Source organism: Echinops telfairi, unplaced genomic scaffold (assembly GCF_000313985.2).
Source record: "Echinops telfairi isolate 266 unplaced genomic scaffold, ASM31398v2 ScPeMD7_7469;HRSCAF=8507_0, whole genome shotgun sequence".
In the NCBI taxonomy this organism is placed as follows: domain Eukaryota; kingdom Metazoa; phylum Chordata; class Mammalia; order Afrosoricida; family Tenrecidae; genus Echinops; species Echinops telfairi.
In genome coordinates this window covers 33,418,466-33,435,215 of record NW_022111372.1, presented here as the reverse complement: position 1 = coordinate 33,435,215, position 16,750 = coordinate 33,418,466, and the positions used below count along the sequence as shown (strand labels likewise).

The 16,750-nt window shown below is 40.9% G+C and overlaps 1 protein-coding gene across 1 annotated transcript in view; it reads left to right on the top strand.

Moving 5' to 3' along the window:
* DSCAM (DS cell adhesion molecule) overlaps positions 1 to 16,750 on the top strand; it is a 617,895-nt gene that overhangs the window by 325,364 nt on the left and 275,781 nt on the right. Inside the window, exons 5-8 of the mRNA XM_045284541.1 lie at positions 2,103 to 2,381; positions 6,378 to 6,653; positions 14,442 to 14,738; positions 15,518 to 15,793. Of these exons, the coding sequence (XP_045140476.1) occupies positions 2,103 to 2,381; positions 6,378 to 6,653; positions 14,442 to 14,738; positions 15,518 to 15,793 (1,128 nt within the window). The remainder of the gene's footprint in view (positions 1 to 2,102; positions 2,382 to 6,377; positions 6,654 to 14,441; positions 14,739 to 15,517; positions 15,794 to 16,750) is intronic.

The window sequence follows — 16,750 nt, the reverse complement described above, 5'->3', positions numbered from 1 at the left end:
ACCTTGTTGATCACAGCTCAGTGTGTGTGTGTGTGTGTGTGTGTGTGGGAATGCCGAGGAATAGATTGAGTTGCTACAGCACAATGTGTGTGTGTGTGTGTGTGTGTGTGTGTGATTGGTGCTTTCAAACTGCTGACCTTGTTGATCACAGCTCAGTGTGTGTGTGTGTGTGTAGAGAGAGCGAGAGAGCAATAGATTGAGTTGCTAAAAGGGATTGGTTTATGCTATTTTAAGTATGACAGGTCCAAAATACATAAGCCAGGTGGCAGGTTGGAGACTCCTTTTGGCTGTCTCCCAAGTACAGTGAGTGGGAGTCAACTTGACGGCAGTGAGTTTGGTTCTGAATACATGCCTTATGCTGGCCTTGCCAAAAACCTTCATGGAGTAGTGGGTAGACACATTGGGTCGCTAACCACAAGGTCAGAAGTTTGAAACTACCAGCTGCTCTGCAAGAGAAAGATGAGGCTTTCTACTTCCTGGAGAAATTACAGTCTTGGGAACCCACAGGAGCAGATTTACCCTGCCCTGTATTGGCTCCTTGTGTGTCAAAATGAACGAGATCACAGCTGCTGTAATTTTGAGTTGTGGTCTGCTGTTGCCATGAGCCACCTGGCATCAAGAGAGCGTCCTGCTTCCTTCCCAACCCACTGTCTTCAGTGCTGAGCTCCGTGCTGCTCTTGCGCATGGAGGAAAACAACTGTTAAATGAATAAGCGACACACTCTCCATTTAACAGCTCGATACAAAATTCATTTTCTTGTGACATAAAGTTCACTCATGCTAAATGTATGCTAAAATGATTTCACTGCCATTGCTCTTTGGAAAGGAAACTGCTGACATTTCTCAGTCTCAAAAGAATTGAAGCACCAAAGAAATAAAAGTATATTGTATTTATTGGTGCGGTTCATCTGTATGCATTTAGGGAGATCATTCCAGATAACCAGGTGGCCTAATTATGGGCTATTTGTACTGACCTTTACTGACAAAACACACAGAAAATTAACTAATTGGCTAGCCTTAGCATAATTGAGGGTTTTTTTCCTTCCAGAGGTTACCTGGTGGCCCATGTGACCTGGCCAGCCCCATTCATTGGCACGATAAAGCCATTACTCAAAACTCCAAAGGTTTAGGATTATCTTGTTTGGGGGGGGGAGGAGATAAATTTTAATTAAGTGGAAGGTTAAGAGTCTTGTCACCGAGAGGTGTGTGTGTTTTTGTGGTCACTGTATCTCCACTGACAGCAGAGCACCTGGGGCTGCTTACCTCAAAGCCAGTAGTTTGCACCCACCTGCTGCTCGGAGGGAGGAAAATGAGGCTTTGCGCCCCAGTAAATAAAATCCAAGAGAATGCTTGTCCTCTGCCCTCTAGGGGTGCTAGGAGTCTAAACTGATTCACTGGCAGTCAGTTTCGTTTAGTTTGTTGTCTCCACTATGCTTCCACTCTTCCACATTGCTCAGTACCCTTTGAATAATGCTATACATGGGATTTGTGGGTCTGGGAGGGGTGGGGTGCAATATTTTTATATTTCTTTTGCTTTCTTTTTGTAAACACCAATTCTAATAAAGCTCACTCCCATCCAGTCAATCCTGAGTAATAGCCACCCTACAGGACCTTGTCGAACTGCCCGTGCACGTTTCTGATGCAAGAACTCTTTAGAGGAGTAGAAAGGCAAGAACTCTTTAGAGGAGTAGAAAGGCTTACCTTTCTCCGGAGGAACTGAATGGTGGGTTCGAATTACTGACCTCGCGTTAGCAACCCAGTGCTTAACCACTACACCACCAGGCTCCTGGGAGTTTGATAAGAGAACTCAGTTCTTCGAGTGAACGGTTGACTCCACTGGAGGCATGATGCTTCTAGATTTGTGCATTGTTTCCAAGGAAACCGGGGCGGAAGCTCTTCCCAACTCCCAGCCTTCCGAAGTGTTTTTGTATGTCTATGAACTGAGCACTTTTCCCCCTGTGCAGATATAAAGTCTTAAAAGTGGGTATCGGTGATTGCTAGGATGCATAGAATGTACCTGACACACGCTGCTGAACAATGCCGGATGACCCCTCATCCAACCCCCCACTCACTGTCTCTAAGAGCTCTCCGTTTCTCCTGTAGACCCGGCGAATTCGGCCCCATCCATACTGGACGGGTTTGATCATCGCACAGCCATGGCAGGGCAGCGCGTGGAACTGCCTTGCAAAGCGCTCGGGCACCCTGAGCCAGACTACCGCTGGCTAAAGGACAACATGCCTCTGGAGCTCTCTGGAAGGTTCCAGAAGACTGTGACAGGGCTGCTCATTGAGAGCACACGCCCCTCGGACTCGGGCAGCTACGTCTGTGAAGTGTCCAACAGATATGGGACTGCGAAGGTGATAGGCCGCCTGTACGTGAAACGTAAGTTGGATGGTAGTGAGCGCTGGGGGTGATGGCTGCCATGCTGGAGCTGCTGTTCGCCGTTCACCACTCAGCCTTTCCCATCGCCGCCCGCACGCCTCGTAGCGGTCCTGCCCAAAGAGCTAACTCCGTTTTGCCAAAGTGGAAACCCACGTTTACAGGCGTTGCCCAAGGTCACATATTACAATAGGATTTTAATTCAAGTCTGTATACTTTTAAAGTAAGTCTGTTTCGGTTTTTTATGAGTAAATATTTTTTGGATGGGCAATTCTTAACGCCTATGTTCACAAAGGTTCTTGTCTTCCGTTCTGAACTGTTCTTTGCTTTTGTCAGCATTGGCTCTCTGAGCAGAGAGCAAACCCTTGGGTTCAAAATTCTGAAACCACTTGCACTTGACCTTTTATATGTTTGTCTCCCACACACCGCCCCCCTCCCAAGTCCAAAATGTGAATATTTAACCTTCATTTCCTGTCTGAGTGCCAGAGGAGCCTGTCTACTGGTTTCATACCTTCATTGAGATGTTTAGTTGGAAACTTAGAAGCATAATATTCTTTTAAACAAATTTATTAAATACTCTTATTGGGAATTCTTACATCTCTTATCACAATCCATACATTCCTCCAGTGTATCAAGTACATTTTCCCATATGTTCCCATCATCATTTTCAAAGCATTCTCTTCTCACTTGAGCCCCTGATATCAGCTCCCCATTTGTTTCCCTTCCTTCCCTACCCGCCCTCCCTTACGAACCCTTGATAAGTTACAGATTTTTATTTCCATATCTTACATCATCCTCCGTTGCCCCTCACCCACTGTTCTGTTTTCCATCCCCCTGGGAGGGAGTTATAGGTTGATCCTTGTGATTGGTTTCCTCCTCTTCTCCCACCCTCCCCTAATCCTCCTGGTATCTCTACTCTCATTGTTAGCCCTTAGGGGTTTATCTATCCTGGATTCCCTGTGTTTCGCACTCTTTTCTGTAGCAGTGTGCATGTTCCGGTCTAATCCGATTTGTAAAGTAGAATTGAGGTCATGATAGTGGGGGGCAGGAAGCACCAAAGAACTAGAGGAAAGTTGTGCGTTTCATTGGTGCTATACTGCACCCCGACTGGCTCATCTCTCCCCTGTAACCCCTCTGTTAGGGGATGTCCAATTGTCTACAGATGGGCATTGGGCCTCCACTCCATGCCTCCCCTCCCCAATTCACATTGGGTATGATTTTGTTCTGGGTCTTAGATGTCTGATACCTGATCCCATCGACACCTCATGATCACACAGGCTGGTGTGTTTCTTCCATGTGGGTTTTGTTGCTTCTGAGCTAGATGGCTGCATGTTTACCTTCAAGCCATTAAGATCCCAGACACTATAGCTCTTGATAGCTGGGCATATTTGCTTCCGCTTTGTCTTCAGAGATCATGTCACAGAATGCCAGATTATTAGAACAAAATATTCTTGTATTGAGGGAGTACTTGAGTTGAGGACTAATGTCCATCTGCAACCTTAATTCTTTTTTTAAAAATAATTTTATTGGGGGCTCATGCAACTCATCACATTCCATACATACATCAATTGTGTAAAGCACATTTGTATATTCATTACCCTCATCATTCTCAAAATATTCATTCCCCCCTCGCTTCTCCCTCATGAACCCTTGATAATTTGTAAATTATATCGATATGGATAGTTCTATTTCTCTCTCTCTCTCTCTCTCTCTCTCTCTCTCTCTCTCTCTCTCTCTATATATATATATATATATATATATATATATTTGCATATGTAATGCTTGTACTTAGACCTCTATAAATGTCCTTTGACTCCTGGTTCTTTCCTCTATTTCCTTTTACTTTTCTCTTGTCCGACCATCATGTTCGGCCTTCATTCGGGTTTAGGGGTTTAGTAAATCCTCGCTGCTACACTGCCTTGATTGAGCCCCTCTAGGCATCCTACACCCTTCTCTCCATTGATTTTAGTTCACTTGTTGGTCCGCCCCCCCCCCCTCCTCCTTTCTCCCACCTCTCCTTCTCCCTCCTGCCGCCCCCCCCCCCCCAATCATTGGTCCCATTCTTTTCATCTCCAAATTATTTTAGCTGGGCAGTTCAGAAGGCCTATGTTTTCAAATGTTTTCTTCTTTTGTTCTGAACTGTTCTTTGCCTTTGTCATCGTTGGCTTTCTTCTCTGAGCAGAGAGCAACCCCTTGGGTTCAAAATCCTGAAACTATTTCTACTTGATCTTTTATATGTTGGTTCCCCACCCCCAAGTCCCGAATGTGTATCTTTAACCTTCATTTCCTATCTGAGTGCCAGAGGAGTGTGTCTGCTGGTTTTATATCTTCATTTTGATGTTTCGTTAGAAACTAAGAAGCATCATATTCTGAACTGAACCTGGTGCCATTTCTACCGTGCATATATGACATTTAAATCCTGGATACTCTTCTCTCTCTTCTCTCTGTAGGCAAGTCCTCCCGTGTCTTCAAGACCGAGTCTCAGCGTTTCTCAACCATGCTGCTCATTGCCTTCCTGTCTTAGATTAGACCTAAGTTACAGACCGTAAGATATTTGTATTACCTCCTTACTGACCAATTTCCTGCCCACTCTAATTCATCCAACACAAATGGACTAATCAGTTCTCTTAGAAAAAAGCATGGTTGATCATGACATTGATGTGCTGAAAATATTTGAACACTTCCTCTGGTTCTTTCAATTGAATACGCAAATCTCAATGTCTTTTGCATCTTGTCTTAAATTGATTTTGCCATATTTATTTTAATATTCTCTTTTATCCACTCTGTGTTAGAGCCAAACAAAATTAGAACGCTTCCTCAGGCATGATTACTTGCCATTTTTGTGCAGTTCATACTCTCTGGAATGCCCTGTCCCCATGCATTTCAGTCTTAATCCCATCCATCCTTTATGGAGAATGACTTCCCCAATCTTCTCATTGACTTCTTCCCACCTGTTTAATGTCTCTAGCACACTCGGCATCACTAGACTTTTGTAATATATCACTCTTGTATTTTTCTTATCTCTTTAGCAGACTATGAGCTCCTTTGAACCAAATACTTTAACAATGTATTGAAATAATGATAAAATGAAGATAAGTCATAAGAACTTAAAAAAAACCCGAAAAACCTAACTTGTGTTATTTACCTGTTGAGTGGACTTGTTGAAGTTACTAATCTGAGTGACCATTTCCTGGTCTATAAAATTGAAATGATGACTCAAAATTATAGGATAGTGGGAAGACTAGATTAAGTAATGATTTTGTAGTACATATTAGTTATACCACAGTATTAGTATGCTTCTGCATCATTCAACATTATTTCATCTGGGAGGTTACTCAGTCCTTGGCACATAGTAGATGCTCTATTGCTAGGTTGCATTAGGATTTGTTAAATTCAAACATAAGAAATCAAGGATGTGATTTTCATCCTTGTTCATACCATTCAGCCTCATTTTAATGATTTTTTTCCCTCATTTCATGGTCAAATATTCTCGTAGCACTCTTTGGTGATAGCTACGTCTTTTGGGTACTGATGAAGTCACAATCTATGATGTGAGTGAGTATATGCATATAAGGGTTAAAGAATGGCCAAGTTTGGAAAGCCCACCTGTCCTACCTTGGGACAAAACAAAGAAGAGTAAATATGTAAATGCTTTTGCCTCTACTGTTCTTAAGCACCCTGCATTTTTTATTACCAAAAGGTTGATATTATCATCCTGACATGTACTTAGTGAGACAGCAACTGAGTCAAGAAGGTCCATTTCCTACATAGGAAAGGATGGCTGGACAGACAAATAACAATAAGGTGTTCCCAATGGGGCACTATGAAATAATAGTGATTCTAAGGACGTTTTCTGTTTGTTTGTTTACTAAGACTGGTATAGAGTATGCTTGGAACACTGCATTTTCCACCTTGTCAAACGTTCTGCACCTTGTGGAAATAACATTTACATATGCGATATTCCTAACTTCTTTTTCCCTCCCTTATCCAAATCTCCAGAGCCACTGAAAGCCACCATCAGCCCCAGGAAGGTTAAAAGCAGCGTGGGGAGCCAAGTTTCCTTGTCCTGCAGTGTCACAGGAACTGAGGACCAGGAACTCTCCTGGTACCGAAATGGTGAAATCCTCAATCCTGGAAAAAATGTGAGGATCACAGGGATCAACCACGAGAACCTTATAATGGATCACATGGTCAAAAGTGACGGGGGCGCATACCAGTGCTTTGTTCGCAAGGATAAGCTGTCTGCGCAAGACTATGTGCAGGTGGTTCTTGAAGGTCAGTGGGCTACTTTATAGAGTTAAGCTGAAAACGAGCCAACTCCAAAGCACTCATATCACAACGAGTGGGTGGAGCAACACCAATGGCTGTCAATCTTAGGGTTTCTGTTATTCTGAGGGGGCTTGTGAGTCAACTTTATATGTTACCTAATTCAGGCACATAAAAGAAAGACCACATCCTGATGAAATGAATTGTATTTTCCAAATAAGATGAATTGAAGTAGCAAAAAGGATGCCCACTCTGTGTTACCATTACTTGTCATGATATAAACCCTAGAAATTTGAAATGCCTGCTTAGGCTGACAATTCATTATCCTCTGACACAGAGTGTCTCAGTAGCCTGTTGGGAGACCTGTCTTTATACATTACAGAATGTGGCTTCTCTCCACTAGATTTTAATTGTACTACCCCTCCAAACACCCTCTCTCTCTCCAAAAAAATTGGAACAACATAAAATTACTGCAGGAATTGCCAAATACCCTCTGAGGAGTCATGGAAGAGAAGTAATCCTTAGTTGAGAAGCATTGTGTAAGAAGCGAAGAGAGGAATTTTACTCTGATGCCTTATGGAGTGGGAAAAATGTTCTGCGTAGTATAGTTGTCCATGGTTGGGTCCAAATTTCCACAAATCTAGGTGATTGAAAAACAGGAGGAATTACTTTGGGGTTTTGGCTACTGGGATATAGATCTGTTATACATTTTTCCTGTCTTAACTGAGCACTGCACAGAGAAATCTTCAAGCCTATCAGTCAGCCAAGGAATGAAACTTTTATCACAGGTAACATGGAAGTAACATGCGGTTTATCACTAGACAGTTCAACCAGCATTTATCTTTGTCTGGTTGGAAATTGTGTCTATATGGTTTAAAATGAGTCTGAAATCAATTGCATAATATAACAAAGTGACCTGCGTATAGCTACAGGTGAAAATACTAAGTTCATTTACATAGGAAAGTAAGGTTACATACATCCTTATGCTGAGGACATTTCTGCTATTGATTCTTTAACTTTAGCTAACTGTTCAGAAGAGCCAGGCCTTAGCAAAACGATTCTTATTTTTTATTCAGGAAATCATTGCAAGTTATAAAAGTGAGTTTTTCAAGCAAAAATGAAATTAGGTGAGTGCATAATCCTCATACTACAATCCTGACCCTGCGTTCCACATAATAATTAAGTGCAGATCGTAATCAACCTGGATAGAGGCCATTTGATAATGATGATGCAATGTGGTCCTGACACAATTTTGGAGTTCTTTTTGTAAAAGGGAGAGATGACTTGTCTAGGCTTCATTACCTTGGCAACCATCTCCTGTGATTGAGAAAACCCAAAGAGCATATTGATAATCCATCATGATGTCGAAAGAGTTCGGGTTATCAGAGAGTGACAGCAGGAAAGATTTCAAAGACACTAAAGTCTCACTGGGAAAATAACGTCTGCTTTCATCTCCCAAAAAGCCTGTCACTTGAACAAAAGAGGGGGCAGAGGAGCATCCTGAGCATCCTCACGGATTTATTTGTCGCATGCCAGTTTCCATTCAGGACAAGGAGCTTCATTTTATTTTTTTCTCTTGTGGGAGATGACAGTGCTAATGTAGCAAAATAGACCCCAAATGGAATTGCAAATACATATCTAATACTTTATTTCAAATGGTGCCTAACTACTTTCCTCTGACACAACTCCCATTATTCTCACTGAAATAGCTATGGATTTACATAAAACTTTAAGAACTAGGAGCCAGGAATGACCGCTGACAGAAGAAAAGAACCAAGGAACAGTTCTTTTTTTTTCTTGCATAATTTTATTGTTTTATTAGTGTGCAAATCCCTTTATTTCTGGAAATACTATTATAGTGAAACATAATAGTCTGCAGCCTCTTCAAACATTTTACCATGGATCTGAGACTCTGACACTGGCCGGGATGAATGTGCCTGAGGTCTCTGGGCCATCTGTGCTGTTGAACCAGTAACGTGGGCAGCACTGCTTAGGAAAAGACAACTTGAACTTTATGACTCTGGAGAATGCCAGAAAATTCAAAGTTCAACTGTTGCCCTAAAGTGCTGTCTTTTCTTTTTTCTTTTTTTAATCATTTTATTAGGGGCTCATACAACTCTTATCACGAACATTTCTTATAAGGCTGAAAGAACTGGAATCGAAGAGTTACAGGTTAGGTATCAAACCAGAATTACTGGAAAATGGAACCGAAAAATAACCTCTTCCATTTCTGGAAACGGTAATATGGCAAGTTTCAGATGAACTCTGAAGGGGTAGAAATTAGAAACTTTGAAAAGAGCAAAACTAAACAGAGATATTAGAGATACATGGCAAGTAATTGGAAAAAGATTTGACCCTTGAAAGAAAGCAAAAGAATTAGCTTATATCCACATTGATACATCCCTCCCCACCCCACCCCCCAAACACACACTGTGTGGTGTAGGGGAAAATAGCAAACACACAAACGTCATCAGCCTAAGACCAGAAATATACAGATTTATGGGATTGGCATGTCAGAAGACAAAGATCTGGGCTGTTAAATCAGCCGCAACAGTTTCAAATTGCACAGAGAAATTTCAAGAAGGAGGAAAAAAAATGCATGCAAGGAGTGTCAAAACCTGCAAATAAACATCTTTGCAAATTGTGAACTGAAAAATTGCAAAACTGGAGGATACCCAATTATATAATAACAAATAGATTTTTTTAAAAGACACTATGACCAAAGGTTAAAAGATACAATAGGCAATAGAAACAGACCCTGAGTAGACACTCAGATGATAATATTAATAGACATAGACTTTAGTTAGACTGCTATTTTCAAAATGGTCATTAACATAAAGGATAAAGTAGTCATAATAGGTGGAATGTATCAAAACCAAATGTGAAAATTTACTCTAGTGGCTATAGTAACAGATTAGGGAAGAAAGAAGAAAGGATTAGTAAATTTAAGGATACATTTAAAGAAATTAACAGATAGAAAGATAAGAAAAGTAGAAGAATTTATCCAATCTGAAGCATTCAAATTATAAAGCCTTCCTAATATATAATTGGGATTACTTTTTAAAATGAAGTAAAAGATCATTTTCATGGATTGAAAAACTAAATTTTCTCAAAGCAACAATTCTCTTTAAAATAGTCAATTGCTTATCTCTCAGTTTGTCGTACGATGGTGCTTTGTGAGGTGCTGAGGTGCTGGAAGATGTGCCCCCTAGATTTCAAATTCCAGTGGCATCACATCTGGCAAACTGGTTTCAGTAGAGCTTCCATTGCAAGAGCGCATTAACAAGAAGGAATCGGCTCTCCCCTTCTGAGGGAGCAGGCACGGTAGCCTTGTGGACAGCTGCAGAACATGGTGCGGTGACCTCCAGAAGATGCGCACCGCAGAGTGGAAGATGCACCATTGCTGAGGAAGAGCGGCTTCTCTCCGTGCAGTCAGCCTTCTTGATGTGGACGTAGCGACGCGTTCAGCACCTTCACTTGCTGAGGGGGCACAAACCAAAATGAGAAGAAGCAGCTGCAACATGTATTAGTAATCAGAAGGTAGAATATGCGAACTGTGGAAATAAAACATTAGAAGTTATCAAAAATACAATGGAATGTAGTGAAACCAATATCCGAAGCATCCGTAAGCTGAAATGGATTGATACTGACCACTTTGGATGAGTCCGATGGCTTAATATGCCAGGAAGGACAAATCCAAGAGGAATAACCACACATTATCAAAAAGAATATTTCAAGATCTATGCCCCCAATGGTTTTATTGAGATCTATATCACATATCAAATGCTTCCAGCGTTCAATCATATTTAAAAAGTAGATAGATGATAGATAGATAGATAGATAGAGAGAGAGAGAGAGAGATGATAGATAGATAGATAGATGTAGATATCCACACCATGCCTTTATTATTTGCTCCCATTTCTGTTCAACATCCCACACCCCCAAGACCCCCAGTAAGCCATTACACCAATTTTCTCTCTATCTATGTCCTCCCATCCCGTGCATCATGTACTGGGAAACACACACACACACAAACAAAACAGCAATTTTATTTAAAGACAGAAAAGACAATGACAATATTAAAATAAAGCAGAGAAAAAAATCTACGTTGAGACAAAAGCAGATCATATGGAAAACTAGAAAAAATCCGAAATGAGTGAAAAAGGAGAGCAAGTGACCATGTTCCATACTCAAGTTTACAATAGCCTCTGTCTCATGCCAAGGTTATTTACAGCCCTCCCCCGTAGTCAGAGGAGGGCCCCCAGAAACTATCTTTGTGCGGCCCCTGCAAGTGGATTTTGAGTTTTCAATGTCATCCACTAGCCTTATGCAAATTGAGTGTTTACATTTTAAACTCGGATACTCTTCCCTCCTTCGGATTTGGATTTCGTTATTTATCATCGAGCTCTGTACAATGTTACATGTGATAGCATAATGCCTATATGCCTACAAAGAAGAAGAGTTAATAAAACGATTATTCAATTTTACATACCAATCACTAATGTCAGTGATGAAGAGAAATTAAGGAATTATCCCAACTTCTTCAGTCTGAAACTGATCAAACATGCAATCAGGATGCATTTATGATTGGTTACTGAAATGCAAAAGTCAGAAATAAAGAGGAACTACCAATAGTTGGAAATACGCTAATGATAGAAAGGGAATCACATGACAAATGTTTGCAAGACCAATGGCTTCTACATTGCAGTATCTTTTTCAGCAGCATCAATGATGACGATACCCTGGATTTCTCCAGATGCAGTAGTCAGAGATCAATCGATTACTTTTGTGAAAAGAGACATTGGAGAAACTCAATAATATCCCTTAAAACTAGTCCAGGGGTCAACTGTGAATCAGACCAACAATTGCTTATCCACAAGTTTAGATTGAAGCCGGAAAATGAAAACAAGTTCACAAGAGCCAACATATGATATTGAATATCTCCATCTTAGAGACCACTTTAAAGACAATGAAGAAACCTTATCAAAAGCATAACATAACAGTTTAGTAAGCATGACAACAGCAGCAATAAAGAAAATGTCAAGAAAACCCATAAACAACAGGAACTCGGCACAGAAATTATGTGGAACAATGAAACCAATAGCACCCCAAACAAACAAACAAAAACCCCAGAGCAAAATAAACATTAGACGGAGTGAAATTAGTCAGTCACAAAAGGACGACCATGGCATGAGACCACACTTGTATAAAGCCAAGCCGAGGTTTTCTCATTTCTGATGACAGAACAGAATGAAAGAGCCCGGGTGAAGTAGCATTACACAGTTTCTAAAGACAGTGTTCTGTACGTTGCTTTGGTGAGCAGCTACTGGGCTCCTAAAAGCTTGTTGTGAGTGGACATCTAAAATAATAGTCCCTTGGATTACATTCTCAATATCCAGACTGAATAAGTGTGGTGAAAGGAAGGGTACATTCCTGCTGCACACCTTTCCTGATTTTCAACTGCTCAGTTTCCCCGTGTTCTATACCATGGGCTCCCTCTTGGCTTAAGTACAAGTTCTGAATGAGCACAGTGAATTGTTGTGGGATTCTATTTTTTCATGATGTTGCCCAAGGTTTGTTATAATCTACCCAGTTAAATGCCTCTGAATAGTCAATAAAACACAACTCACTATGGTTCTGATACTCTCTGCTTTCAGCCACGATCTACGTGACCTAAGCAGTGATACTCCTTTTTCTCAAACCTCGCCAGTTCTTTTTCAACCCGTGTTTCGTGCCTAGTTTAATCCAGAGAAACTGACTCAACTTCTCTGACACAGAGAGACTTACAGCTGAACACATCCTGCAGAACAATTTAATTATGAGGCAATTAAAATAACCCCCACACTCCAAGCACCAGATTAGTTATATTCAAAGAATAACAGCCAAAGTGACTCTAATTTCTCTGTGAAGTTAGAGTGAAAACATGATGATGCAATATATGCAGTGTTTCAAGAGGGGAAACACGGGCTTTGAGTTTTAATGTTAAGTTATGTGCTCATCTCTGACATTAACAACTAGTTCCCAATCCAAGGACACTGGAATAGACTACTTATGAATGTATCTGGGATTAAACATAATAGAAGGAATTTGCCAGTCTCCTGGAAGTTCGTCAGTGTCCTCAAATGAATACGAAATTATACTTTCCAGTTATTTAAGTAATTGATGTAATGTCAGGACGAAGAAATTGAATATCAGGAATCTCAGAGTGGGAATTGGCAGAGGACTGTTTAAAGGCACCACCGTTAGGGGAGCCCTACCCAATGGGTCTGACTAGGGTGATGAGGAATTCAGGGATATTTAAAATGTTTGTATTGTGGGCTCTTCTCAGCCTTGTTGTCTTTCGGTTCTTTTGATTAGTGGTACTTTCCAATTGATTAACAATAAATATGAATTATTTTGTTAATATTTCAAATGCTAGTAAAAAGATATTAATAACAATCTGTTAAATAGTATACTGTTTTATGGGGAAAATGCTTTCATTGAGATTAGTTTTTTAAGAAGCCCCCTCTAGACAAGACAAGATACCCTGGGAGCCACGGTGGCATAGTAGGGGACACATTTGGGTTGCTAACCACAAGGTCAGCAGCTCAAAATCACCAGCTGCTCCAAGGTAGAAAGACAAGGCTTTCTACACCCCCAAAGAGTTACAGTCTCAAACGTCCACAGGGGCAGCTCTCCCCTGTCATATAGGATCACTATGGGTAAAAATCTAAATGGCAATGAGTTTGGTTTGGGGAGAGCAGTTGCTTTTGTTTGTTTGTTAGTTTTTGCTGGACTCAGAAATCCTGCCAAATGTGAATGAAAAAGTAACTTTCTGAAGCCCTCTCATTTATTTTTTTCAATGGAAAAATATGAAAGGAGTAATGCAGCATTAAAGCCTGAATGAGTGCCACCAAGCCAATTCCAACTCGTAACAGCTCCACGGGACACAGCAGAACTGCTGCGTCTGTAAATCTCATCATGGGAGCTGACGGGCTGGTGGGTTTGAACTTACTGTGCCACCAGGGGCCCTCTGTATCTCTGAATCCCACCTCATCGTAAAAACAGTATATATAATTGATAGAAAAAAATAACAGAAAATGGGCATTTATCTTTGTTGACCATATTAAATTTTTCTATGGAGAATTAACCTGGGACAGACCTGGGTTATAACTGTTTTTCTCATGTAATTAGTAGTCCCCGTCTCAATCTTGAAAGTACCCCACTTTGAATGGTAAATTATATATGGTCGTATTTTATGTACCACATGCTAGAAGTTTCATAACTAATTTAAGGCCTTTCTAAAGCCTTCAGTATTTACGTATACTTAACATTTACTATGAAAACTACCAAAAACATCAAGATGAAATTGAGATCATCAGTGTCAAGGATTTCTTTCACTCCTCTAAACAATTCCCTGCAAACAATTCCTAACATAATTGACCTCGAAAGAAAGCAGGACACTAAAGTTATTTTAGTTTGTGGATTTCATGTGTTTGTAATTTTGGGTGGGGACATACGTGTTTTGAATTGTCGATGTCTTGGGAACTGGCATTGTTTACCATGAACATCTGAGTTGCACTGTAGTTTTCTGATGATGACCATCAAAAATGTGGGAGACATTTGTTAGACCTATCTAACACTGCGTTTACCTATTTCAAAAATAGTGAAATATTATTATTCTTATAAGACTTAGCTCCACCAATAAAACCAGACTAATCGCCCCTACAGCTATGTCCTAATTATTAAATAAATGCAAATGGAAGTTATTTAATAACTCGTATGTGTCACTTCCTTCCATAATTTCTCTTTCTGCAGATGGAACTCCCAAAATTATTTCTGCCTTTAGTGAAAAAGTGGTGAGTCCAGCTGAGCCGGTGTCCCTCATGTGCAACGTGAAGGGAACCCCGTTGCCCACGATCACGTGGACGCTGGATGATGACCCTATCCTGAAGGGTGGCAGTCACCGCATCAGCCAGATGATCACATCAGAGGGCAATGTGGTCAGCTACCTGAACATCTCCAGCTCTCAGGTCCGGGACGGGGGCGTCTACCGCTGCACGGCCAACAACTCAGCTGGAGTCGTCCTGTACCAGGCTCGAATAAACGTAAGAGGTGCTTGTCAAATCAGCTCCTCAAAAAAACACACATGACTCACGGTAGTGGAGAAGGAGGTTTCTGCATGCCCCGAGCTGAGTCTTGGAATGCCAAGAATGGATGACGTGTTGCTTCCCATTTCCTACCCTTTCCTTCCGACTCAGGAATGGCACTGTGGGGGTTAATGCTGGACATGGCATTTCAGTTTCTTCAGTCAGCTTGTTCTCTCTCTTATTTATTTATCTATTTAAATCTCAGGTGTGTCCACTTGAACTTTGCTTTCCTGGTTTATGCTCTGCATGTCCCTTCCTTCTGGTCCCTTCTGTTTTACTACATTCACGGGAAAGCTTCATGCACGTGGTACCTTAACTTAGGGTGCACAGTGCAACAGGGCATACACTTGGCCCGCATAATCTATCTTATAGAGAGGGTGAAATGGTGCATCAGTTGCCACCAGTGTCTTCACTTCAATAGCATTATTGTTCAGCGTAGACCAGCTATACTTGTTATTGAATAGATTGCCTTTTATCTTGTAATTCAAAACATTTTAATAAGAGAAACGGATAAGCTAAAAACGTTTATAATTTTCTTCGAAAGCCATAAAACGTAAAAATCACAAACAAGAAACACAAAGCAAACCTTCTTCATGGACGTGCCAATGCAGACTTTTTTTTTAATTGGAAAGATGTGCCTACATGAAAATAATATGCATTTTCAATTCAAGGGAAAGTATTCTCTTTTTCCCACATGAAGTGTACCCTGAAATTATTTTCAAGAGTTTCTTTATGTTTCTCCAGGGCCTGCAAGCATTCGACCAATGAAAAATATCACAGCAATAGCAGGCCGGGACACCTACATCCACTGCCGTGTGATTGGCTACCCATATTACTCCATCAAATGGTACAAGAACTCTAATTTGCTTCCTTTTAACCACCGCCAAGTGGCATTTGAGAACAACGGAACTCTAAAGCTCTCAGATGTGCAAAAGGAAGTAGACGAGGGGGAGTACACGTGTAACGTCCTGGTCCAACCGCAGCTCTCCACCAGCCAGAGTGTTCATGTGACAGTGAAAGGTAATGCTCTCCTCCCACGCTCACAGCTTCTCACGGTTACCCAACTGTTTCCGTCTATGAGGGGCAGTTGTTGGCTGGCCCATGGTGACCTCATGCACAATGGGACAGGACTGTTGTGATGCTTAAGCCTTTCATTTTCTGGTTTTGATGTCTTTCTTTCTAGAGCAAACATTAAGATTGCTGTCATTATGAGAAGTCTGCATGTGATGGAATACATTAGGATCTCTGTTGCCCTTATTAAGTGGCCCTGTTGCCAGAGTGGGTCAGGTTGACACTCACCAGTTTGCCCTGGGGAAGAAAGATGAGGCCGGCAGCTCACATAAAGGGTATAGTCTTGGAAACCCTAAGGAGTTCCAGTCTGCACTATGAGTTGGGATTGACTCCGTGACAGTCAATTCCCTTACACGAGACATATGAAATTTCTTTTCATATAATTTTTGGCTTGGCGTTCCAGAAGACATAGGTACTTAACATAGCCACAGGGGACAAGAGAACCTGATCGATGGCTTCATTAGCAGATATATTTAAAAATATATATCTTGGTCTTTAAACTTTAAGTTTTCTTAAGAGCAAGCAATTGTTGAGCTTAACTAGTAAGAAATATCTGCCCTGAAGTATATGCTCTTGAGAAAAACCGATGTAGTATTAAAATGACAAGAACCCCAAAGACTTTTCAGGAATCTTAGAGAGCAGAGTTTATTTAAAGGAGGGTCCAGAGCAATTTCCATCAGGAGAGTGGGAGTGTAATCAATGCCCATCAGTTGTACACGTTGAACTGTTGTATGTTATCCTCTGTATATTCTTAACAAGTAAGTAAAATTAGAAAACAAGCAAACCTACCTTTGTCTCCTAAAAGTGAGTTCATTTATAATCCAATTGGAAAGTCTTTTTTATACTGTAGGATGATTTCACTCAAACTTCTCATGTTTGCTAGATAAGTAAGCGATAATAACAAAG